Consider the following 27,291-nt stretch of genomic DNA (forward strand, 5'->3'; position numbering starts at 1 on the left):
TCTTCATGGATTATAGTCCCAATGTTAGCTCTCTTCATGGATTATAGTCCCAATTTTAGCTCTCTTCATGGATTATAGTCCCAATTTTATTTAGCTTATAGTCCCAATGTTAGCTCTTCATGGATTATAGTCCCAATGTTAGCACTCTTCATGGATTATAGTCCCAATGTTAGCTCTCTTCATGGATTATAGTCCCAATTTTAGCTCTCTTCATGGATTATAGTCCCAATGTTAGCTCTCTTCATGGATTATAGTCCCAATTTTAGCTCTCTTCATGGATTATAGTCCCAATGTTAGCTCTCTTCATGGATTATAGTCCCAATTTTAGCTCTCTTCATGGATTATAGTCCCAATTTTAGCTCTCTTCGTGGATTATAGTCCCAATTTTAGCTCTCTTCATGGATTATAGTCCCAATTTTAGCTCTCTTCGTCGATTATAGTCCCAATTTTAGCTCTCTTCATGGATTATAGTCCCTATTTTGTGCTTTTTCCTTCACTCTCTGTCTGTATAATAGTTATCTCTCTTTCTTTCTTTCTTTCTTTCTTTCTTTCTTTCCCCCAAATCAAATCAAATTTGATTTGTCACATACACATGGTTAGCAGATGTTAATTTGAGTGTAGCGAAATGCTTGTGCTTCTAGTTCCCAACCATACAGTAATATCTAACAAGTAATCTAACAATTTCACAACAACTACCTTATACACATAAGTATAAAGGAATGAATAAGAATATATACATAGAAATGTATGGATGAGGACCTTCCGGAGGGCGCAGTGGTCAAGGCACTGCATCGCAGTGCTAGATGTGCCACCAGAGATTCTGGGTTCGAGCCCAGGCTCTGCCGCAGCTGGCCGCGACCAGGAGGCTCATGGGGCGAAGCACAATTGGCCCAGCGTTGTCCGGGGTTAGGGAGGGTTTGGCAGGCAGGGATATCCTTGTCTCATCGCACACTAGTGACTCCTGTGGCGGGCCGCGCGCAGTGCATGTAGCTTGTATAACAGTGTAGATTTTCTGTCCCCTCAAAATAACTCAACACACAGCCATTAATGTCTAAACTGCTGGCAACAAAAGTAAGTACACCCCTAAGTGAAAATGTCCATTAGCCATTTTCCCTCCCCGGTGTCATGTGACTCATTAGTGTTTCAAGGTCTCAGGTGTGATTGGGAAGCAGGTGTGTTAAATTTGGTGTCATCACTCTCACACTCCCTCATACTGACTGGTCACTGGAAGTTCAACATGGCACCTCAATGCAAAGAACTCTCTGAGGATCTGAAAAAAAGAATTGTTGCTCTACATAAAGATGGTCTGGGCTATAAGAAGATTGCCAAGACCCTGAAACTAAGCTGCAGCACGGTGGCCAAGACCATACAGCGGTTTAACTGGACAGGTTCCACTCAGAACAGGCCTCGCCATGGTCGGCCAAAGAAGTTGAGTGCACGTGCTCAGCGTCATATCCAGAGGTTGTCTTTGGGAAATAGACATATGAGTGCTGCTAGCATTGCTGCAGAGGTTGAAGGGGTGGGGGGGTCAACCTGTCAGTGCTCAGACCATACGCCGTACACTGCATCAAATTGGTCTGCATGGCTGCCGTCCCAGAAGGAAGCCTCTTCTAAAGATGATGCACAAGAAAGCCCGCAAACAGTTTGCTGAAGACAAGCAGACTAAGGACATGGATTACTGGAACCATGTCCTTGCTAAAGAAGCTGAGGGTAAAGGTGATGGACTGGCCAAGCATGTCTCCAGACCTAAACCCTATTGAGCATCTGTGGGGCATCCTCAAACGGAAGGTGGAGGAGTGCAAGGTCTCTAACATCCACCAGCTCCGTGATGTCGTCATGGAGGAGTGGAAGAGGACTCCAGTGGCAACCTGTGAGGCTCTGGTGAACTCCATGCCCAAGAGGGTTAAGGCAGTGCTGGAAAATGATGGTGGCCACACAAAATATTGACACTTTGGGCCCAATTTTCACTTCGGGGTGTACTCACTTTTGTTGCCAGTGGTTTAGACATTAATGGCTGTGTGTTGAGTTATTTTGAGGGGACAGCAAATTTACACTGTTATACAAGCTGTGCACTCACTACTTTACATTGTAGCAAAGGGTCATTTCTTCAGTGTTGTCACATAAGAAGATATACTCAAATATTTACAAAAATGTGAGGGATGTACTCACTTTTGTGATATACTGTACATATGAGTAATGTAGGGTATGTAAACATTATATAAAGTGTCATTGTTTAAAGTAGCAAGTGATACATTTATTTAATCGAATTCTTAATTATTAAAGTGGCTAGAGATGAGTCAGTATGTTGGCAGAAGCCACTCAATGTTAGTGATGGCTGTTTAACAGTCTGATGGCCTTGAGATAGAAGCTGTTTTTCAGTCTCTCGGTCCCCGCTTTGATGCACCTGTACTGACCTCGCCTTCTGGATGATAGCGGGGTGAACAGGCAGTGGCTCGGGTGGTTGTTGTCCTTGATGATCTTTATGACCTTCCTGTGACATCGGGTGGTGTAGGTGTCCTGGAGGGCAGGTAGTTTGCCCCCGGTGATGCGTTGTGCAGACCTCACTACCCTCTGGAGAGCCTTACGGTTGTGGGCGGAGCAGTTGCCGTATCAGGCGGTGATACAGCCCGCCAGGATGCTCTCGATTGTGCATCTGTAGAAGTTTGTGAGTGCTTTTGGTGACAAGCCAAGTTTCTTCAGCCTCCTGAGGTTGAAGAGGCGCTGCTGCGCCTTCTTCACGATGCTGTCTGTGTGGGTGGACCAATTCAGTTTGTCTGTGATGTGTACGCCGAGGAACTTAAAACTTACTACCCTCTCCACTACTGTCCCGTCGATGTGGATAGGGGGATACCCCCTCTGCTGTTTCCTAAAGTCCACGATCATCTCCTTTGTTTTGTTGACATTGAGTGGGAGGTTATTTTCCTGACACCACACTCTGAGGGCCCTCACCTCCTCCCTGTAGGCAGTCTCGTCATTGTTGGAAATCAAGCCTACCACTGGAGTGTCGTCTGCAAACTTGATGATTGAGTTGGAGGCGTGCATGGCCATGCAGTCATGGGTGAACAGGGAGTACAGGAGAGAACTGAGAATGCACCATTGTGGGGCCCCAGTGTTGAGGATCAGCGGCTGGAGATGTTGTTTCCTACCTTCACCACCTGGGGGCGACTCGTCAGCAAGTCCAGGACCCAGTTGCACAGGGCGGGGTCGAAACACAGGATCTCGAGCTTAATGACGTGTTTGGAGGGTATTATAGAGTTAAATGCTGAGCTGTTGTCGATGAACAGCATTCTCTCTCCCTCTCTCTCTGTTTTCTCTTTACCTGCTTATTCTTGTTGTTTGTCTTATGCCATGTCTGCAGGGCCGTAGGGGCAGTGACTCGGAGAGGAGGAGTACAGACGGTAAGATAGGAGACCTGGGTAGTGGACGCTCCATCCCCATCAAACAGGTAGGTGACAGACAGACAGTATTCCTGTAGGAGCTGTATGCTCCCTTCTGTAGAGAGAGGAACTGACAGGAGTCTATAGGAGCTCATCACAGACAATGAACTAACATCATGGAGCTAGGAGAGGGATTTGACTTACCTTTGAGAATTTTGTGTGAATGTGTGTCTTATCCTTGTCTCCTCTCCTATGTCCGTCATCCCTGTCTCCCTCCACCAGAGCATCCTGCTGAAGCGCAGTGGGAACTCTCTCAACAAGGAATGGAAGAAGAAATACGTCACGTTGTCCAACAACGGCATGCTCTCTTATCACTCCAGCGTTAACGTGAGTCAATGCACTGACACTAAGTGCTACACTATATTCCAGCTGTTTGTATTGACACACATAAAGAGCTGACCAGGGACATACATTTATGATAGAGCTTCCACATGACCAGTCAGGAAAATCCTCTGGATCTATTACAAAAACTTTGGAATATGGTTGGATATTGAATCTCATTGAATCCCTGAGTTGGCTACATTGTTATAGTTTGTATAACCTGCTGAACACTATTTTGAATCTCAGAATGGGTTGGACCATGCTACAGTAACATTATATATGTTTGAAATATCTGCTGTAATGGTTGGCCTTTCCCCCTGACCTGACAGGACTACATGCAGAATGTCCATGGGAAAGAGATGGACCTGCTGAGGGTGACTGTGAAGGTGCCAGGGAAACGCCCGCCCCGTGCTGGTGCCGTCCCTTCCTGTCGTCCTCCGCCCGGCCTCAACGGCCTGGTCAAAGACGTCCAGGGGCCTGAGGGGGCCAGCACGGGTGAGAGGAGCTCCAATAGGGGTGTGCCGACATGGCCATACTCGGATTTGTAATCGTATCCATAAATTGACAGTTGATAGTCGGATCTATTTGGATGATAATCGCGATCGGAAAGAACATGTTTTAATAGGCTTTAAGTAGATGTTGGCAAAATACTCACTGCAAAAGCGCTGCAGATTAGAAGCAGCGCGCGGTAGGGGTGTGTGTGTGTGTGTGTGTGTGTGTGTGTGTGTGTGTGTGTGTGTGTGTGTGTGTGTGTGTGTGTGTGTGTGTGTGTGTGTGTGTGTGTGTGTGTGTGTGTGTGTGTGTGTGTGTGTGTGTGTGTGTGTGTGTTCAACTTGCAGTGGGCTGCCAAGTTTGCTGTCACTCAGTCAGAATGAGCATCGGCATCTTTTTCGCTACCCTTGCCCCATTTGTTTGATATTATGCATGTTAATATCTTGATAGTAAACGTCCTGGCCATGTGATTTATTCTAGTAGGATGCAACAGCAATCTACAGTGCATTCAGAAAGTATTCAGACCCTTTGACCTTTCCCACATTGTTAATTTACAGCCTTATTCTAAAATTGATTAAATTGTTTTTTTTTTCTCATCAATCTACACACATTACCCATAATGACAAAGACAAAACAGGTTTTTAGAAATGTTTGCAAATTTATTACAAATAAAAAACTGAACTATTACAAATACATAAGTATTCAGACCCTTTACTCAGTACTTTGTTGAAGCACCTTTGGCAGTGATTACAGCCTTGAGTGTTCTTGGAGATGATGCTACAAGCTTGACACACTTGTATTTGGGAAGTTTCTCCCATTCTTTTCTGCAGATCCTCTCAAGCTCTGTCAGGTCGGATGGGGAGCGTCGCTGCACAGCTATTTTTAGGTCTCCAGAGATGTTAGATTTGGTTCAAGTCCGGGCTTTGACTCATCCACACAAGGACATTCAGAGACTTGTCCCGAAGCCACTCCTGCGTTGTCTTGGCTGTGTGCTTAGAGCCATTGTCCTGTTGGAAGGTGAACCTTTGCCCCAGTCTGAGGTCCTGAGCGCCCAAAAGCAGGTTTTGGATCTCTCTGTACTTTGCTCTGTTCATCTTTCCGATCCCTGAAAAACATTCCCACAGCATGATGCTACCACCACCATGCTTCACCGTAGGGATGTTACCAGGTTTCAGGCATTCAGGCTAGGCATTCAGGCAAAAGTGTTCAATCCTGGTTTCATCAGACCAGAGAATCTTGTTTCTCATGATCTGAGTCTTTAGGTCCCTTTGTGGCAAACTCCAAGTGGGCTGTCATGTGCCTTTTACTGAGGTGTGGCTTCAGTCTGGCCACACTACCATAAAGGCCTGATTGGTGGAGTGCTGCAGAGATGGTTGCCCTTCTGGAAGGTTCTTCCATCTCCACAGAGGAACTCTGGAGCCCTGTCAGAGTGACCATTAGGTCCTTTCCCCCCCGATTGCTCAATTCGGCTGGGTGGCCAGCTCTAGGTGATCTTGGTGATTCCAAACTTTTCCTATTTAAGAATGATGGAGGCCACTGTATTCTTGGGAACCTTCATGCTGTAGAAATTATTTGGTACCCTTCCCCAGATCTGTGCCTCGACACAATCCTGTCTAGGAGCTCTACGGACAATTCCGTCGACCTCATGGCTTGGTATTTGCTCTGACATGCACTGTCAACTGTAGGACCTTATATAGACAGGTGTGTGCCTTTCCAAATCATGTCCAATCAATTGAATTTACCACAGGTGGACTCCAATCAAGTTGTAGAAACTTGATTGGAGTCATGATCAATGGAAACAGGATGCACCTGAGCTCAATTTTGATTCTCATAACAAAGGATCAGAATACTTACAGTGGCAAGAAAAAGTATGCCGACCCTTTGAAAATACCTGGATTTCTGCATAAATTGGTAATAAAATGTTATCTGATCTTCATCCAGTTCAAAACAATTAGACAAACAGTCTGCTTAAACTAATGACACACAAACAATTATACATTTGTCTTTATTGAACACACCGTGTAAACATTCACAGTGCAGGGTGGGAAAAGTATGTGAACCCTTGATTAAATACTGGTTTGGCAGCAATAACCTCAACCAAAAGTGTTCTGTAGTTGCGGATCAGACCTGCACAGCGGTTAGGAGGAATATTAGACCATTCCTCTTTACAAAACTGTTTCAGTTCAGCAATATTCTTGGGATGTCTGGTGTGAACTGCTCTCCACAGCATCTCAATCTGGTTAAGTTTAGGACTCTGACTGGGACACTCCAGAAGGACTATTTTCTTCTGTTTGACCCATTCTGTTGTTGATTTACTTTTGTGTTTTGGGTCGTTGTCCTGTTGCATCACCCAACATCTGTTGAGCTTCAATTGGCGGACAGATAGCCTTACATTCTCCTGCAAAATGTCTTGATAAACTTGGGAATTCATTTTCCCGTCGACGATTGCAAACTGTCCAGGCCCTGAGGCAGCAAAAGCAGCCCCAAACCATGATGCTCCCTCCACCATACTTTACAGTTGGGATGAGGTTTTGATGTTGGTGTGCTGTGCCTTTTTTTCTCCAAACGTAGTGTTGTGTTCCTTCCCAAAAACTCAACTTTACTTTCATCTGTCCACTGAATATTTAGCCAGTAACGCTGTGGAACATCCAGGTGCACTTTTGCAAACCTTCGACGTGCAGAAATGTTTGTTTTTAGACAGCAGTGGCTTCTTCCGTGGTGTCCTCCCATGAACACCATTCTTGTTTAGTGTTTTACATATTGTAGACTCGTCAACAGAGATGTTAGCATGCTCCAGAGATGTCTGTAAGTCTTTAGCTGACACTCTAGGATTCTTCTTAACCTCATTGAGATCTGCGCTGTGCTCTTGCAGTCATCTTTGCAGGACAGCCACTCCTAGGGAGAGTAGCAACAGTGCTGAACATTCTCCATTTATAGACAGTTTGTCTTACCGTGGACTGATGAACATCAAGGCTTTTAGAGATACTTTTATAACTCTTACCAGCGTTATGCAAGTCAACACATTCTTAATCTTAGGTCTTCTGAGATCTCTTTTGTTCGGGGCATGGTTCACATCAGGCAATGCTTCTTGTGAATAGTTTTTTTTATAGGGCAAGGCAGCTCTAACCAACATCTCCAATCTCGTCTCATTGATTGGACTCCAGGTTAGCTGCCTCCTGACTCCAATTAGCTTTTGGAGAAGTCATTAGCCTAGGGGTTCACATACTTTTCCCAACCTACACTGTGAATGTTTAAATGATGATTTCAATATAGACAAGAAAAATACAATAATTTGTGTTATTAGTTTAAGCACACTATGTTTGTCTATTGTTGTGACTTAGATGAAGATCAGATAACATTTGATGACCAATTTATGCAGAAATCCAGGTAATTCCGAAGGGTTCACATACCTTATTCACATTCAGTGGTAAGAAAAAGTATTTTATTTTTTATATAAATGTTCAAACATTTCTACAAATCTGTTTTCAATTTGTCATTATGGAGTATAGTGTGTAGATTGATGAGAAAAAAACATATATTTAATTAATGTTAGAATAAGATTGTAACGTAACAAAATGTGGAAAAAGTCAAGGCGTCTGAATACTTACCGAATGCACTGTAAATGATCAGCCCGAAGGAAATCTGATTAGGTGAAATTATGAAGGGAGTGGACGGAGAAATACAGCAGGATCAACGTACAACCCACCCTTCTCTTTACAACCAGCCAGTTGAGTTATTCAGACCATGTAGAACCTTGCACATGACTGACTAGCATGAGAAAGATGTGTGCTGGCACTCAAATGTTTTTTTTCTTCCAATCACCGATAATTACAAAAAATACTCATAATCATACGATCATAATCGTATGCAGAAAATTGTCCATACTTGTTTTTGTCTGACTACTCGGCACACCCTAGGCTCCAAAAGGACAGCCAATAATCTCTGAACCTAATCTAGAGCCTCCTCGCTCTAGCCGTCTTGGTGTCTCACTGTTTTTCATTCTCCCTGTAACTTGCTCTTCTTCACACCTTTCTTTCATCCATCTCTCTCACTTATGTCATAGAACAGAAATAAGCACTTTACATTTTTTGTGTGTGATCTACATTACAATATCTATACATTATTTGGTTTGATCACTGAATTGTCATGAGTGTCTTTATGTAATATCTCTTTGAATTATGATGCTCTCTCCCCCATAGTCCCTGGTAGTGGTAGTAACCTCCTGCCCGTAGATGAGGGGGCGGGAGGAGGGTTGTCTCCTGGGGGGAACAGAGGGGTGCAGCGCTGCCCCTCTACTCTCTCTAACAAGCCCCAAAGCATGGGTACGTACGCCACCCTGGTCCTCTGTGAATTATTTTGTCACTTTTGAATTTACTTACTAGTGTAATCTTATTTGAGTCATTGTAGATATTCGGTTTTTAAAAACTTTTATACCATATGGCACAAACTTATTTCCTGTGCTTGTGTGACTGTGGCAGACTCTGCCATCGAGGGGGTGTCCAGACCCTCCTCCTATAAAGATACAAGCCCAGCCTCCCCAATGGTTGACAGGAAGAAGCATCGCAGGAAGAAGAGCATGAACCAGAAAGGAGACGTAGCCATTGGCCAAGCAGATGGTAAGCTTCCAACACAGTGTATTCATGGTTTAGTGAGGTGAAACATTCAGAACATTGCAGATATAAATTTATGTGAGATCAGATGATTCCCTACTCATAACAGATAATCATATATTTTCTGCACATTACATTTCTCTCTGAGCATTGCACATTGAATTCTGCCACCATATAGACTTTGGGAGTGAATCAGAAAGGGGTCAATACTGAACAGATGTATAAAGAAAAAGCTTAGTCTCAACTCAGTCTATGCCCTTCTGCTGGAATTTCTACTTATTCTCTCCAAAATATCTGCCTTTATCACTTTGATCTATTTTGTCTTCCTCTCATTTCCTCCTGTGTTCCTTTATTCTCTCTCTCTCTCCCTGCTTCCCTGGGATGTCTGATCTGCTAATCTCTTACCCTGTAGCAAAGCGCAAAATGTGGAAACTAAAAAGCTTTGGTAGCTTAAGAAACATAAACAAGACAGGTAATGAGGAACTCTTGTCTGTCTGTCAGCCCTGTTTGTCTGTCTGTTTCTGTCTGCCTGTCAGCCATGCTTTTCATCCTGTCTGACTCTCTGCTTTTTAGTTTGTCAACTTGTCTGTCAGTGTCTGCTTTTATTGAGCAGCCTCTTGAGTCTGTCTCTAAGACAAAGCACACTGTATCTCCATTCGGTAAAAGACTTCTCTCCGTATACTCCATACTTCTGCATTTGTCCACCATGACAGCAATGCAATAATGCATGCCGATGTCTACTTAGCAGGTACGTTCTGTTTGGAGATCCACCATCAATCATCATTGTGATGGAGGACGTAACCCTCTGAACCCACAGTGTGGTACTTTGTTATGAGTTCATCCTGACCGTGTGACCTGATTGGAACCAATGTTGTATTCCTGGTCAGGTCACATGGTCAGGGAAAACGTCATGATTTGACTGTCTCTAATACAAGTCTGTGTACTGTATGTGTTCTGTCATCAGACGAGGATAACTTTGACTTTCTGATCGTGTCGAGCACGGGCCAGACGTGGCACTTCGAGGCCCAGAGTGTGGAGGAGAGGGACTCCTGGGTGACGGCCATCGAGAGCCAGATCCTGGCCAGCCTGCAGCTGTGTGAGAGCAGCAAGAACAAGGCAAGGATGCAGACGAACACACACATACGCACACATGCACACACACACGCATGAATGCACGCACGCACACACACACACACACACAGACACACACTACAAGAAAATATCTGTGTCTGGCACAGTGTTTGTGTTGGAAACCAGCTGTCACTGAGAAGAGACTAATTGTGTGTGTGTTCCCCAGGCTCGTAAGAACAGCCAGAGTGAAGCTGTGGCACTGCAGGCTATCCGTAACGCCAAGGGCAACAGTCTCTGTGTGGACTGTGAAGCACCTAGTAAGTCATTTATTAGGGATGGTTGTATCTCTCTGTGCTGCTCTTAATATCTCTCTATTCTCTTTCCTTTCGTGCTCTACTGCTTTTTCTCCTTTCTTGGTCCCTCATCCGTCTTCCAGATGTCACTGAGCTTGGTTTTCAGTGTGGGTGGAACCCCCTCCGTTCTCCATATCCTTCCACTCTTTCTCCCATAGACATCCTACTCATGCAGTTTCAACCCAGAATAAAACTGTACTGTAAGACCGGTACTCTAATCCCATCTCTGTTTGCTCTCTGTTAATCCGATGCATGAAGTTTCAACCCGGACTAAAAGCTGTACACGTTTTCGTCTATTATATAGACTGATCCCAGACCTAACTGTGTCTTCTCTCTCAGACCCAACATGGGCCAGTCTGAACCTGGGGGCTCTGATCTGCATTGAGTGTTCAGGAATCCACAGGAACCTGGGCACCCACCTGTCCCGTGTCCGCTCTCTGGACCTGGACGACCTGCCCAGAGAACTCACCCTGGTGTTGGGTGCCATCGGCAACCACCTGGCCAACAGCATCTGGGAGGGACGTACGCTGGGCCGCAGAAAACCCACGCCCGACGCCACACGGTGAAGACTGGGGGACAGGGGAGAGAGACACTGGGGGACAGAGTATAGGACACTTAATGTGTAAATAAGTGGCAAGCATGCTGGACTGCAGTTGCAGTATTAGTTGTAGTTGTTGATGTTGTTGTAGAAGAGGAGGCAGTTGCGTTGATAGAAGTGCTAGAGCTAGTAGTAGAAATAGGAGATGTGAAGGTGTCTGACTACATACACCTGCCTGTATTCACACACTTCGTTCCCTTTGTAACCGTGTCTCTGTAACTGTCCTTGTGTCTCTGTCACCATGTGTGTCTGTTTCTGGTTCCAGAGAGGAGCGGGAGTCATGGATCCGAGCCAAGTACGAGCAGAGGTTGTTTGTGGCTCCGCTGGCCCTGCCCTCCTCCAGTCAGGGGTTAGAGGTCAACACGCTGTCAGCCAGTCTGCTGGCGGCCGTGATGGAGAGGGACCTCCCCCGCCTGCTCCTTCTCCTGGCCCATAGCACCAAGGATGACATCAATGCCCCCCTTCCCCCAGGGAGTCACCTCTCTCCACCCCCCCCTGCTGCCTCCCCCAGCCCTTCCCTGGAGGGCTCCCTCCGGCCGCCTTGCTCTGCGCTGCACGCCGCCTGCCAGCTCGCCGACGTGGTCATGACCCAGCTGCTGGTCTGGGTGAGAGAGCGTCCCTCCTATAATCTCTTCATCTTGCTTTTCCATTTTTTTGTCTTTCATCCATTCTCGGTTTGAGGCATCATGACATCATGCCACTACAGTCAAAGAATGGCAGAAATAACTTACAGTTAAAGTCGGAAGTTTACATACATTTAGGTTGGAGTCATTGAAACTTGTTTTTCAACCACTCCACAAATTTCTTGTTAACAAACTATAGTTTTGGCAAGTTGGTGAGGACATCTACTTTGTGCATGACACAATACATGTTTCCAACAATTGTTTACAGACAGATTATTTCACTTATAATTCACTGTATCACAATTCCAGTGGGTCAGAGGTTTACAGACACTAAGTTGACTGTGCCTTTAAACAGCTTGGAAAATTCCAGAAAATGATGTCATGACTTTAGAAGCTTCTGATAATTTACATCATTTGAGTCAATTGGAGGTGTACCTGTGGATGTGTTTCAAGGCCTACCTTCAAACTCAGTGCCTCTTTGCTTGACATCATGGGAAAATCTAAAGAAATTAGCCAAGACCTCAGAAAAAAAATTGTTGACCTCCACAAGTCTGGTTCATCCTTGGGAGCAATTTCCAAACACCTGAAAGTACCACGTTTATCTGTACAAACAATAGTATGCAAGTATAAACACCATTGGACCACACAGCCGTTATACCGCTCAGGAAGGAGATGCATTCTGTCTCCTAGAGATGAACGTAGTTCGGTGCGAAAAGTGCAAATCAATCCCAGAACAACAGCAGAGGACTTTGTGAAGATGCTGGAGAAAACAGGTACAAAAGTATCTATATCAACAGTAAAACGAGTCCTATAAAAAAAGCCAGACTACGGTTTGCAGCTGCACATGTGGACAAAGATCGTACTTTTTGGAGCAATGTCCTCTGGCCTGATGAAACTAAAATAGAACTGTTTGGCCATAATGACCATCATTATGTTTGGAGTAAAAAGGGGGAGGCTTGCAAGCTGAAGAACACCATCCCAACCGTGAAGCACAAGGGTGGCAGCATCATGTTGTGGGGGTGCTTTGCTGCGGGAGGGACTGGTGCACTTCCCAAAACAGATGGCATCATGATGAAAGCAAAACTAGTGGATATATTGAAGCAACATCTCAAGACATCAGTCAGGAAGTTAAAGCTTGATCGCAAATGGACAATGACCCCAAGCATACTTCCAAAGTTTTGGCAAAATGGCTGAAAGACAACAAAGTCAAGGTATTGGAGTGGCCATCACAAAGCCCTGACCTCAATCCTATAGAACATTTGTGGGCAGAACTGAAAAAGCATGTGCGAGCAAGGAGGCCTACAAACCTGACTCTGTTACACCAGCTCTGTCAGGAGGAATGGACCAAAGTTCACCCAACTTAATTGTGGGAAGTTTGTGGAAGTCTACCCAAAACGTTTGACCCAAGTTAAACAATTTAAATGCAATGGTACCAAATACCAATTGAGTTTATGTAAACTTCTGATCCACTGGGAATATGATGAAAGAAATAAAAACTCAAATAATTCAATCTCTCTACTATTATTCTGACATTTCACATTCTTAAAATAAAGTGGTGATCCTAACTGACCAAATGTTTACTAGGATTAAATGTCAGGAAAACTGAGTTTAAATGTAAGAGCCACTTCAACTGTGCAGTGGATATCACACAGAAGTGACACTTGAACATAAACAGCTATACATGTGTTTTTTTATTCACTACGAATTTCAACTGAATCTTATTGCCCCCTCATTCTCCCTAATCCTCCTTCCTCTCTCTCTCTCTACCTGGTCGCAGTATGGCAGTGATGTGAGGTGTCGGGACGCCCAGGGGCAGACGGCCGTCACATTGGCACGTTATGCTGGCAGTCAGGAGTGTGCCGACATCCTCCTGCAGTATGGCTGCCCCAACGAGCCCGCCCCTTCGGTTGCCACAACACCAAGCCTCTCGGTCGCCACGACACCCAGCCTTTCCCGCAAGAGCAGCGCAGGCAGCCTCAGCCGCAGCAGCTCCAGAAGAGCAGTGTCTTAATGTGAGGGGGGTAGAAAACGTGTGTGTGTGTGTGTGTGTGTGTGTGTGTGTGTGTGTGTGTGTGTGTGTGTGTGTGTGTGTGTGTGTGTGTGTGTGTGTGTGTGTGTGTGTGTGTGTGTGTGTGTGTGTGTGTGTGTGTGTGTGTGTGTGTAAGAGAGAGGGGGGATATGTGTGTAGGTGGATGTGTCAGTGTGTGTTAGAATGCCCGTGTGCATGTGAGAGGTTGTGTGGGTGGTGCATGTGTGTTTGTAACCATATGTATGCCAGGGTGGCTCTAGTTGAAGCGGGAGGCTGTGTCCTCAGTGTCCTCTAAAAAGGAACCCATGAAGTCACACCAGGATGTAGTCACAGACCAAAAGGACTGAATGGACAAGCAGCTAATACTGTCACCACCGTAAAGCCAGAAGGCAGAGCTCACTCTTACCTGGCTCTGTGTGTGTGTGTGTGTGTGTGTGTGTGTGTGTGTGTGTGTGTGTGTGTGTGTGTGTGTGTGTGTGTGTGTGTGTGTGTGTGTGTGTGTGTGTGTGTGTGTGTGTGTGTGTGTGTGTGTGTGTGTGTGTGTGTGAGTGAGAGACTGCTCCACTCAGTGGCTACCTTGTCCCCACTATGGCGCTGATGATCCACTCTTCCAGGCTAACCTCACCACCGCTCTGTGGGAACTTTGACCTGTGTGTTACTGCTACACCACCACCCGTTCCCTGCATCTTAGTAACACACAGACAGAAAGACAAAGGGATAATGTAATGACAAGCGCTGGGGCCGAAATGGTGGCCCATCCTGTATGCTGACTTGGGTTCATGCCCAATCACATCTCTCAAACCACAGGGCTGGGAGAGGAAAATGAACCAGAGGTACAGAACTGCAATAATTGAATTACCAGTGTGAGACAGTGGATTTGTAGCTTTTTCTCACCCTACTGTACCTCTAGGTGCTTGGAATCCCATGATAACAGACTACAATATGAAAACGGGAAGATGCTTTCCGTTATCGACGGCAGAAAATGTACATTTCAAATTCAATATGAACATTTCTCCTGTGCTTCGATGGTTAGGTGGAGTAGGTTAACTCAAAAATGCAGCTAAATCAATGAAGATGCTACATTATGATAACATGAGTATGAGGGGGCTCATTGAATCCTCTGAACGGCATTGTACTTACTCACGCAGAAACGAAACAGTGGAGCCAAGACCAACAACAACTGCCAGTGCTGGAACGAACATAACCACTGTTAAACCTCATCACTGTACCACAGTTAAACAAAACGGTCAGTTACTGAACAATGCTCAGCTGAGGTCAAATTCAAAAGAAATACTGTCCGACAGATAAAGGATTTGTATTTTAAGAATTTAGGTAAAAATAATAATTGTATAGAAAGACATATATGAAATTGATATTATTACTTTACTTGTCATAGTTATCAATATTGAGAAGTACTTCATGTTCCAGAATGTTATTGTATGTTCTGAAGTTTGTATGGTAGGTTCTTGTTTGTAATACACATGGGTTACTCTTAGCTGTTGAGAGATTCAAAACTGTGACAGATTTGGTGATTCATTTTATTTGGCAGTCCGCTATCTACAGTCATGTGAAAAAGTAAGTACGCTCCCTTGAAAGTGGTCTTTTTTTAAATTTGACATATTTGGACACATGGATATCTGAGCTAAATTCCAACCACATTCATTGATAAAGGTGATCCAATTTAACAAATCACACAAAAAAATGTTACTTTGAAAAAGTTATGCAATTAAAATAAACAAAAATGAATTTTTTTTAAGCAGAAAAAGTTAGTACACCCCTACCTTTACCATCACATCAAATGGCTAAAATTAGATCCAAGTGCACCAACATAGGTGAAAATAATTTGAGAGTAAATTGGGAGGGTCCAGCTTTCCATAAATATTAGAAACTGGTTTGGTCTTAACCGTATGGGTGTTTGGTAAAAGTCTGGGAGGGGTTACAAATCCATTTCCAAGCTATTTGAAGTACATCATTCCACTGTCCAACAGCTCATCTACAAATGACCATTGGCAATCTACCTAGGACAGATCGTCCCACCAGAATTAGCCCAAGAGCTGACCGAAAGATGCTCATAGAAGTCCCTAAGAACCCCGGGGTAACATCAAGGCATCTACAAACCTCTTTTGCCACAATCAATGTATAACTGCATGAGTTAACAGTCAGAAAGAGACTGCACAAACTTGGCCTATATGGGAGGTCAGGAAGGAAGAAGCCTTTGCTCTCAAAAAGTAATTTCAAGACACAACTGACGTTTGCCAGACAACATCTGGGTGAAGACCAAAACTACTGGAACAATGTACTCTGGACAGATGAGTCAAAGGTGGAGTTGTTTGGCCGCAATGTCAGGCGCCATGTTTACGGAAAACGGAACACTGCCTTTGAACAGAAGAACCTCATACCAACTGTAAAGCATGGAGGCGGTGGCATTATGGTTTGTGTCATGTTTGTCATTTATTATCATGTCTTGTCCCTGTGCTCCCCATTCTATTCGTTTCCCTCTGCTGGTCTTATTAGGTTCTTTTCCTCTTTCTATCCCTCTCTCTCCCCCTCCCTCTCTCACTCTCTCGCTCTCTCTTCTCTCTATCGTTCCGTTCCTGCTCCCAGCTGTTCCTATTCCCCTAATCAATCATTTAGTCTTCCCACACCTGTTCCCGATCCTTTTCCCTGATTAGAGTCCCTATTTCTTCCTTTGTGTTCCGTTCCTGTCCTGTCGGTTCCTTGTCTAGAATTCACCGTGCTGTGTTTGTGTATCGCCCTGTCGTGTCGTGCTGTCCTCAGATGCTGCGTGGTGAGCAGGTGTCTGAGTCTGTTTGGTTCAAGTGCCTTCCCGAGGCAACCTGCTGTTCACCTGCTGTTCAAGATCGAGTCTCCAGTTTGTCCTCGTCATTTCGAGTGAAAGTTGTGTTTTTTGATTGTATTTACTTTACTGGATTAAAGACTCTGTTTTCGCCAAGTCGCTTTTGGGTCCTCTTTCACCTGCATGACAGAAGGAACCGACCAAGGAATGGACCCAGCGACTTCAGACGCTCGTTACACTGCCGTCGAGATCCAAGGAGCCATGCTCGGCAGACACGAGCAGGAATTGTCTGCTGCTCGCCATGCCGTGGAGAACCTGGCCGCTCAGGTTTCCGACCTCTCTGGACAGTTCCAGAGTCTACGTCTCGTGCCACCTGTTACTTCCTGGCCTGCCGAGCCTCCAGAACCTAGGGTTAATAACCCACCTTGCTACTCCGGGCAGCCCACTGAGTGCCGCTCCTTTCTCACGCAGTGTGAGATTGTGTTCTCTCTCCAACCCAACACATACTCTAGAGAGAGAGCTCGGGTTGCTTACGTCATTTCACTCCTTACTGGCCGGGCTCGAGAATGGGGCACAGCTATCTGGGAGGCAAGGGCTGATTGCTCTAACAAGTTCCAGAACTTTAAAGAGGAGATGATTCGGGTTTTTGACCGTTCAGTTTTTGGTAGGGAGGCTTCTAGGGCCCTGGCTTCCTTATGCCAAGGTGAACGGTCCATAACGGATTATTCTATTGAGTTTCGCACTCTTGCTGCCTCTAGTGAGTGGAACGAGCCGGCGCTGCTCGCTCGTTTTCTGGAGGGACTCCACGCAGTGGTTAAGGATGAGATTCTCTCCCGGGAGGTTCCTTCAGATGTGGACTCTTTGATTGCTCTCGCCATCCGCATAGAACGACGGGTAGATCTTCGTCACCGGGCTCGTGGAAGAGAGCTCGCATCAACGGTGTTTCCCTGCTCCGCATCGCAACCATCTCCCTCCTCTGGCTCAGAGACTGAGCCCATGCAGCTGGGAGGGATTCGCATCTCGACTAAGGAGAGGGAACGGAGGATCACCAACCGCCTGTGCCTCTATTGCGGAGTTGCTGGACATTTTGTTAATTCATGTCCAGTAAAGCCAGAGCTCATCTGTAAGCGGAGGGCTACAGGTGAGCGCAACTACTCAAGTCTCTCCATCAAGATCCTGTACTACTTTGTCGGTCCATCTACGCTGGACCGGTTCGGGTGCTACATGTAGTGCCTTGATAGACTCTGGGGCTGAGGGTTGTTTCATGGACGAAGCATGGGTTCGGAAACATGACATTCCTTTCAGAGAGTTAGAGAAGCCTACGCCCATGTTCGCCTTAGATGGTAGTCATCTTCCCAGTATCAGATTTGAGACACTACCTTTAACCCTCACAGTATCTGGTAACCACAGTGAGACTATTTCTTTTTTGATTTTCCGTTCACCGTTTACACCTGTTGTTTTGGGTCATCCCTGGCTAGTATGTCATAATCCTTCTATTAATTGGTCTAGTAATTCTATCCTATCCTGGAACGTTTCTTGTCATGTGAAGTGTTTAATGTCTGCCATCCCTCCCGTTTCTTCTGTCCCTACTTCTCAGGAGGAACCTGGCGATTTGACAGGAGTGCCGGAGGAATATCATGATCTGCGCACGGTTTTCAGTCGGTCCCGAGCCAACTCCCTTCCTCCTCACCGGTCGTATGATTGTAGTATTGATCTCCTTCCGGGGACCACTCCTCCTCGGGGTAGACTATACTCTCTGTCGGCTCCCGAACGTAAGGCTCTCGAGGATTATTTGTCTGTGTCTCTTGACGCCGGTACCATAGTGCCTTCTTCCTCTCCGGCCGGGGCGGGGTTCTTTTTGTTAAGAAGAAGGACGGTACTCTGCGCCCCTGCGTGGATTATCGAGGGCTGAATGACATAACGGTTAAGAATCGTTATCCGCTTCCCCTTATGTCATCAGCCTTCGAGATTCTGCAGGGAGCCAGGTGCTTTACTAAGTTGGACCTTCGTAACGCTTACCATCTCGTGCGCATCAGAGAGGGGGACGAGTGGAAAACGGCGTTTAACACTCCGTTAGGGCATTTTGAGTACCGGGTTCTGCCGTTCGGTCTCGCCAATGCGCCAGCTGTTTTTCAGGCATTAGTTAATGATGTTCTGAGAGACATGCTGAACATCTTTGTTTTTGTCTATCTTGACGATATCCTGATTTTTTCTCCGTCACTCGAGATTCATGTTCAGCACGTTCGACGTGTTCTACAGCGCCTTTTAGAGAATTGTCTCTACGTAAAGGCTGAGAAGTGCTCTTTTCATGTCTCCTCCGTTACTTTTCTCGGTTCCGTTATTTCCGCTGAAGGCATTCAGATGGATTCCGCTAAGGTCCAAGCTGTCAGTGATTGGCCCGTTCCAAGGTCACGTGTCGAGTTGCAGCGCTTTTTAGGTTTCGCTAATTTCTATCGGCGTTTCATTCGTAATTTCGGTCAAGTTGCTGCCCCTCTCACAGCTCTTACTTCTGTCAAGACGTGTTTTAAGTGGTCCGGTTCCGCCCAGGGAGCTTTTGATCTTCTAAAAGAACGTTTTACGTCCGCTCCTATCCTCGTTACTCCTGACGTCACTAGACAATTCATTGTCGAGGTTGACGCTTCAGAGGTAGGCGTGGGAGCCATTCTATCCCAGCGCTTCCAGTCTGACGATAAGGTTCATCCTTGCGCTTATTTTTCTCATCGCCTGTCGCCATCTGAGCGCAACTATGATGTGGGTAACCGTGAACTGCTCGCCATCCGCTTAGCCCTAGGCGAATGGCGACAGTGGTTGGAGGGGGCGACCGTTCCTTTTGTCGTTTGGACAGACCATAAGAACCTTGAGTACATCCGTTCTGCCAAACGACTTAATGCCCGTCAAGCTCGTTGGGCGTTGTTTTTCGCTCGTTTCGAGTTTGTGATTTCTTACCGTCCGGGTAGCAAGAACACCAAGCCTGATGCCTTATCCCGTCTGTTTAGTTCTTCTGTGGCTTCTACTGATCCCGAGGGGATTCTTCCTTATGGGCGTGTTGTCGGGTTAACTGTCTGGGGAATTGAGAGACAGGTTAAGCAAGCACTCACGCACACTGCGTCGCCGCGCGCTTGTCCTAGTAACCTCCTTTTCGTTCCTGTTTCCACTCGTCTGGCTGTTCTTCAGTGGGCTCACTCTGCCAAGTTAGCTGGTCATCCCGGTGTTCGAGGCACTCTTGCGTCTATTCGCCAGCGCTTTTGGTGGCCGACTCAGGAGCGTGACACGCGCCGTTTCGTGGCTGCTTGTTCGGACTGCGCGCAGACTAAGTCGGGTAACTCTCCTCCTGCCGGTCGTCTCAGACCGCTCCCCATTCCTTCTCGACCATGGTCTCACATCGCCCTAGACTTCATTACCGGTCTGCCTTTGTCTGCGGGGAAGACTGTGATTCTTACGGTTGTCGATAGGTTCTCTAAGGCGGCACATTTCATTCCCCTCGCTAAACTTCCTTCCGCTAAGGAGACGGCACAAATCATTATCGAGAATGTATTCAGAATTCATGGCCTCCCGTTAGACGCCGTTTCAGACAGAGGCCCGCAATTCACGTCACAGTTTTGGAGGGAGTTCTGTCGTTTGATTGGTGCGTCCGTCAGTCTCTCTTCCGGGTTTCATCCCCAGTCTAACGGTCAAGCAGAGAGGGCCAATCAGACGATTGGTCGCATACTACGCAGCCTTTCTTTCAGAAACCCTGCGTCTTGGGCAGAACAGCTCCCCTGGGCAGAATACGCTCACAATTCGCTTCCTTCGTCTGCTACCGGGTTATCTCCGTTTCAGAGTAGTCTGGGTTACCAGCCTCCTCTGTTCTCATCCCAGCTTGCCGAGTCCAGCGTTCCCTCCGCTCAAGCGTTTGTCCAACGTTGTGAGCGCACCTGGAGGAGGGTGAGGTCTGCACTTTGCCGTTACAGGGCACAGACTGTGAGAGCCGCCAATAAACGCAGGATTAAGAGTCCAAGGTATTGTTGCGGCCAGAGAGTGTGGCTTTCCACTCGCAACCTTCCTCTTACGACAGCTTCTCGTAAGTTGACTCCGCGGTTCATTGGTCCGTTCCGTGTTTCCCAGGTCGTCAATCCTGTCGCTGTGCGACTGCTTCTTCCGCGACATCTTCGTCGCGTCCATCCTGTCTTCCATGTCTCCTGTGTTAAGCCCTTTCTTCGCACCCCCGTTCGTCTTCCCTCCCCCCTCCCGTCCTTGTCGAGAGCGCACCTATTTACAAGGTACATAAGATCATGGACATGCGTTCTCGGGGACGGGGTCACCAATACTTAGTGGATTGGGAGGGTTACGGTCCTGAGGAGAGGAGTTGGGTTCCGTCTCGGGACGTGCTGGACCGTTCACTCATTGATGATTTCCTCCGTTGCCGCCAGGATTCCTCCTCGAGTGCGCCAGGAGGCGCTCGGTGAGTGGGGGTACTGTCATGTTTGTCATTTATTATCATGTCTTGTCCCTGTGCTCCCCATTCTATTCGTTTCCCTCTGCTGGTCTTATTAGGTTCTTTTCCTCTTTCTATCCCTCTCTCTCCCCTCCCTCTCTCACTCTCTCGCTCTCTCTTCTCTCTATCGTTCCGTTCCTGCTCCCAGCTGTTCCTATTCCCCTAATCAATCATTTAGTCTTCCCACACCTGTTCCCGATCCTTTCCCCTGATTAGAGTCCCTATTTCTTCCTTTGTGTTCCGTTCCTGTCCTGTCGGTTCCTTGTTTAGAATTCACCGTGCTGTGATTGTGTATCGCCCTGTCGTGTCGTGTTTTCCTCAGATGCTGCGTGGTGAGCAGGTGTCTGAGTCTGTCTGGTTCGAGTGCCTTCCCGAGGCAACCTGCTGTTCACCTGCTGTTCAAGATCGAGTCTCCAGTTTGTCCTCGTCATTTCGAGTGAAAGTTGTGTTTTTTTGTTTGTATTCACTTTACTGGATTAAAGACTCTGTTTTCGCCAAGTCGCTTTTGGGTCCTCTTTCACCTGCATGACAGTTTGGGATGCTTTGCTGCCTCAGGGCCTGGCCAACTTGCCATCATTCAACCACGAATTCCATATTGTACCAGATGATTCTTGAGGAGAATGTGAGGCCAAATGCCAAAAAGCTGAAGCTGAACCGAACATGCATCTTGCAACAGGACAATGATCCAAAACACACAAGCAAAGCTATAACAGAATGGCTCAAAAATAAGAAATTAAGGGTTATGGAATTCCCCACAGCATCCTGTCGAAATGCTGTGGGGGAACTTGAAGCTGGCCGTGCTTGCAAGAAAGCCCTCGAACATGACAGTTGAAGTAGTACTGTAAAGAAGAGTGGGCAGAAATTCCTCCCTGTCGATGTAAGAGACTGATAGACAGTTACAAGAAACGGCTACATGAAGTTATTTCATCTAAAGGGGGCAACACCAGCAATTGAAGCTAGGGGTGTACTTGTTTTTTTCTGCACTATGGAGTTGCATTTCTGTACATTTTTTGATGAATAAATTATTACAAAGTATGATCTTTCAGTGTCATTTGTTAAATTAGGTTTCCTTTATCTGTCAATTGTGGTGAAGTGAAGATTACACATCCATCTGTCCAAATATGTACAACAAAAGACCACTTTCCAGGGAGTGTACTTACTTTTTCACATGACTGTATTTCCATGACATCACTTTGAGTTCCAAGATGGAGACTTGTAATGTGTGTGCATAATGTGTGTTTCAGAAATGAGAAAAATGGATTTACTGTGTAGTCATATCGAAGAATAGAGAGAGAGAGAGAGACCGACTGGTGCAGTTGCTCTATGTCCTATTTTAGCTGAACAGTGTTACTGCCAGACGCCGTTTTAGTGTGAAACAAATTAAATGCCTTCAGTTTGATTGAATGTATTGCAATTATTGGTAATGTTTTGGTGAACTGCCACACCTCCAAAAGAAAAAGGGTTTCAAAGCCAAAAGTCGCAGACGTCATTCTCGATTATCATCGCAACTGTACAAAATGATCATTAGTAAGATAAATCATTGGCCTTGTGCTGAGAATGTTTTGCTAGTGGCCACATTAGAGACTATTATAATAACACCACAAGGACCATGTTGCTTGAATATTGGGACTTACAAATCTACTGTAGTGTGATCATACCGCTAGTCGTTTTTGAACTGAAAATGAACACCTCCAATGACTCTGTGTCTGTAAATAGTGTAAGCTTCTCTTTTTTATTTGCAGTGTTTTTCTACTCATGTACATGATTCATGGCTCATTCAAGTTAGCTGTCAATACAATTACTGTCCAACCTGTGGTGTTTTATTTATAGATTTGGGGGTATTTCATATTTTAATGTGAAACTTTTATCTGCTTAAAAAAGAAGGAAATAGAAAACAACACTATACAACAAAGCAACAGAATAAAATGTTCATAATATGTTTCTGGGTATTTTGTCATTAGAATGAATTGACTCGGAGGGTTAAACAAAACTCAGGCATGGATCTGTCTCTACATGTAAAGTGTTTTGCTATGCAAGGTTGTATGTGTGTGTGTGTGTGTGTGTGTGTGTGTGTGTGTGTGTGTGTGTGTGTGTGTGTGTGTGTGTGTGTGTGTGCGTGTGCGTGTGCGTGTGTGTGTGTGTGTGTGTGGTAAATGAACCTGAAACACTCATTTCCAGTGTCGGCCATGGGGAGGCAGCATGTACTATAGATTGTGAGGAGACGAGGCAGACGATATGAGAAGGCAGACGATATCATTCAAGAATTCTGTAGTGTCAGCTCAGGCCAAGCCACAGAAACCTGCTAATGAATCCTGGTTGCATCTCAAATAGCACCCTATTTCCAATGTAGTGCACTACTACTAGGGGACATACCCCTGATTCCTCAGAGCAGCAAGATGTCAGCATAGCCAGGTAGTGACAACCTGGCCTGTACCAAAACTATTGACAGTTAAGTTGTCATCTTTTTTTTCTTGTGAATGTGACAAGAATATACAGGCAGCATGACATTCATTTTGAGGTTAGTAACTTGTTTGTTCATATATGAAGAAGACATGAAAGTTGTGATCCATAACCAACCAAACATTTCAGAGTAAGGAGAACAGTAATTGGATATTTGATATATCCATATCCTGAATCTGGTTTATTGCTAATGTTTAGTAGCTTGTTAATATAGTGTTATTGAAGAGATTATAGCAGTAGGTTTTAAGATTTTACAATGAAACATCGTGAGAAAAAACTGTGGTATAAAAAAAGCATTCTGTATAAAAGACTAATTAGCTTATTATAATATTAATTTACAGGTAATTCTTACAACAATCAAATCAAACTTCACAAAATGTAGAATTAGTCACCACTCACTTGATCTGTGCTTAAGCCAGTCTCTGCATTCCTCGACATCAGTGTTTATGGACACAGGACATGGACGATATTCCCTTCCTGGAAATGTTATGCCACTGGGGGACCCTTCATTACAGCAATGAGAAACAGGAAGTGCGTGACAGAGGAAAAGAAAGTAACCGCTAGCTTATTCCATCATGCACTTTATTGAGGGAGACATTAAGCATGGCAAAGGGAAATTCCACCACATTAGTTTTGTTACGGTGCAACAATGGGTTAAGACTACACATCTGATTGGCTGGTGCAGGCGTCACTCAACTCCTTTGTCTTCTCATTGGCCACTGTCCTCCCATTACCCCTGCTTTGACGTAATTCACGTCTCTTCCCCTGGCAGGTGGCGAGCCAAGTTGGTGATGAGGTTGCCATAGAAACTCCTGCTGAGGAAGTTGTAGAGGATGGGGTTGGCCAGGCAGTGGAACAGTGACAGGGCCTGGACCACCGTCTGGTAGCTCAGCACCCTCGGGTTCAGCTAGTTCACCAGCAGCAGCGGCAAGACAATGTGGAAGGGCAGCCAGCACAGCACAAACAATAGGGAGTACAGATGAACCAGCCACAGCTCCCCCTGCTCCTTCCCTTGAATCAGCCCCTCAGGGCTGGTCCACACCGCCTGCAGAGTTTGCATGTTAAAGGTCATGATGATGGCCGCCGGGCCCAGGAACTGGAAGATCAGATAGAGGAAGGTGTGGGCAGCATACCAGTCCACAAAGTTGTGCTGATTGATGTAGCAGCCCAGCTTGTCCCACTCCAGCAGTGTCACATGGGCGTTATCCAGCAGGTAATGACATCATAATGTATTTGCATTGTGTGTCTATATACAGTATCTTTATTAGTTTGTCATGTTACCACCACAGCTCTCTTTGCTGGGATCTCTTTATTGGGCCAATACTGAGTGTGAATTTATAACGTCAGTTGTGTCTTGAAATTACTTTTTGAGAGCAAAGGCTTCTTCCTTCCTGACCTCCCATATAGGCCAAGTTTTTGCAGTCCTTTTCTGACTGTTAACTCATGCAGTCAATCACCACCTTCCGGAGACACCTGAAACCCCACCTCTTTAAGGAATACCTAGGATAGGATAAAGTAATCCTTCTCACCCCCCTTAAAAGATTTAGATGCACTATTGTAAAGTGGCTGTTCCACTGGATGTCATAAGGTGAATGCACCAATTTGTAAGTCGCTCTGGATAAGAGCGTCTGCTAAATGACTTAAATGTAAATGTAAATGTACAGTCAGTAACACAAAATAAAAATCTATGTACAGTGTGTGCAAATGTAGAAGATTAGGGAGGTAAAAGGAATAAATAGGCCATAGAGGCGAAATAATTACAATTTGATGAAGGGAAGAGAAGACTCCACATCTTGAGCAGCACAAGTCTCACAGTTAAAGTACACTCCACGCCCACTCCCCCAACCCACCAGTTAGATAAGAGGACAAGATACTGTATCCACGCTGGAGCATGAGAGGAGAAGACAAGAGAGGAGAGGACAGGAGACCAACATAGAGGGGAGATATACACAAGACAGAAGCCTCCAAAAAGAAAAAAGACAAGAATTTCATGAGCCTCCCTGAGTTCATTATTATGATGTAACTAAAGGGGCTAAAATTAAGTTATTATTAAAGCTCTTCAAGACCCAGAAAGACTCACAGCTGTCATGGCTGCCAAAGGTGGTTCTAACATGTATTGATTCAGGTGTGTGAATACTTATGTAAATGAGATATTTCTGTATTTAATTTTCAATAAATTAGCAAGCATTTCTTTATGGGGTGTTGTGTGTAGATAGGTGATATATATTTTGAATTCAGGCTGTAACAAAACAAAGTCGAGGGGTATGAATACTTTCTGAAAGCACTAACATGTTAGGCTACTTTGCCATACCCACAAACTACTGTCTTCTATTGTTGTCTTCTATAACCCCTGAAATATTGTTGCCACCTAAACATTGATATCCACTAAATTGTGTCACAATTTTACAGAATGCATTAAAGTTACAGTAAAACTTGCACAATGATAGACACCAGAGTATTCTTTGTTTTCTTTATTGTTTTGGTTAGGTCAGGGTGTGACATGGGTGATGTATGCGTTTTGGCACTGTCTAGGGGTTTTGTAGGATTATGGGGTTGTTTATCATCTAGGTGTTTATATATGTCTATGGTTGCCTAGATTGCTTCTCAATTAGAGGCAGGTGTTTATCGTTGTCTCTGATTGGGAACCATATTTAGGCAGCCAACCTCTTTGGGTATTTTGTGGGTTATTGTCTATGTCTAGTTGCCTGTGTCTGCACATTCATAGTATAGCTTCACGTTCGTTTTGTTGTTTTTGTAGTTTGTTTAGTGTCCGTCTTTATTAAAATATATAACATGTATTCATATCACCCTGCGCCTTGGTCTCCTCTTTACGCCGGACCATATCTCTCTCAGGTCACACAGACCTAGATCATATCTGTCTTGGATTTGTTTCAGGCTATTTCTTAGAAAATAGTGCCTTTTACAACAACTGTGTACCTCTCTGTGTCCACTCAGCAATTGCCATTGTTCCCCATACCTACTTATTTTGTTCATCTTTTGTTCATCACTAAGCCCTGAGTGTGAACTCCACCCTGTGCAACTGAGTCCTGGACTTCCTGACAGGCCAACCCCAGGTGGTGAAGGTAGGTAACAGCACCTCCGCAAATCTGATCCTCAACACAGGGGCCCCACGGGGGTACTTGCTCAGTCCCCTCCTATACTCCGTGCTCACCCATGACTGCAAGTTTGCTGACGACCCAACAGTGGTAAGCCTGATTACCAACAACGATGAGACAGCCTACAGGGAGTAGGTGAGAGCCCTAGTGCAGTGACAACATGATAACAATATGGTAGCAACACAACATGGCAGCAGCACAACATGGTAGCAGCACAAAACAGGGTACAAACATTGGGGACAAACAAATAGAACCATGAGGAAACCTGTAGAAAACATTATGCTGAAGTACTGAAATTCCCACAGAAGAATGTTGTTTCTTAACGTTCTCTGAACAATTTGAAAACATTAACTTTAAATAGAACCATGAGGAAACCTGTAGGAAACATTATGTTTAAGTACCGAAATTCCCACCTAAGAGACACATGGTTCTTAATGTTTTTTGCTAGCTGGGTATATTGCACCATTCCCAGAATAAAATAATCAGAAGTCAACCACGCTCTCACCAAGCTCTAAGAAACACATGGTTCTCAGAACGTTCTATTTTCAGTTAATCAGATTGCACTGTGACTGCCTGCTGTGTGGGATTTGGTGGTTTGCTGGAAGGCATTAACATGTTCATGACATCCCTTAGAGATGGTCAGGACACCTATTTCCCTCTAGAGAACTTTGGGAATACTGTAACTTTTACTGTAGGCCTACAAGGAAATCTGAATTTATGGGATAGAGCCACAACTTCTGAAAATGTTACACAGACAATTTAATAGATATCAACTAAAACATAGATTTAACAAACATTGAATACATTTGCGAAAAAAAATATGAAGATACATCAGTGATAACATTTTTTGGAGGGGAGTAGTCACTAAAAAATGATTTTAAACACTATTATTTCACACAGACCATGCAAC

The 27,291-nt window shown here is 45.2% G+C and overlaps 1 protein-coding gene across 1 annotated transcript in view; it reads left to right on the plus strand.

Moving 5' to 3' along the window:
* Positions 1-15,964, plus strand: part of LOC124031206 (arf-GAP with GTPase, ANK repeat and PH domain-containing protein 1-like) — a 29,222-nt gene extending 13,258 nt beyond the window's left edge. Inside the window, exons 10-20 of the mRNA XM_046342173.1 lie at positions 3,359-3,445; positions 3,660-3,764; positions 4,088-4,253; positions 8,450-8,572; positions 8,729-8,866; positions 9,273-9,332; positions 9,825-9,976; positions 10,158-10,248; positions 10,624-10,846; positions 11,148-11,487; positions 13,283-15,964. Coding sequence (XP_046198129.1) covers positions 3,359-3,445; positions 3,660-3,764; positions 4,088-4,253; positions 8,450-8,572; positions 8,729-8,866; positions 9,273-9,332; positions 9,825-9,976; positions 10,158-10,248; positions 10,624-10,846; positions 11,148-11,487; positions 13,283-13,516 — 1,719 coding nt within the window. The 3' untranslated portion in view covers positions 13,517-15,964. The remainder of the gene's footprint in view (positions 1-3,358; positions 3,446-3,659; positions 3,765-4,087; positions 4,254-8,449; positions 8,573-8,728; positions 8,867-9,272; positions 9,333-9,824; positions 9,977-10,157; positions 10,249-10,623; positions 10,847-11,147; positions 11,488-13,282) is intronic.
* Positions 15,965-27,291: the final 11,327 nt, after the last annotated feature.

This window comes from Oncorhynchus gorbuscha, linkage group LG03 (genome assembly GCF_021184085.1).
Source record: "Oncorhynchus gorbuscha isolate QuinsamMale2020 ecotype Even-year linkage group LG03, OgorEven_v1.0, whole genome shotgun sequence".
Taxonomy (NCBI): Eukaryota; Metazoa; Chordata; class Actinopteri; order Salmoniformes; family Salmonidae; genus Oncorhynchus; species Oncorhynchus gorbuscha.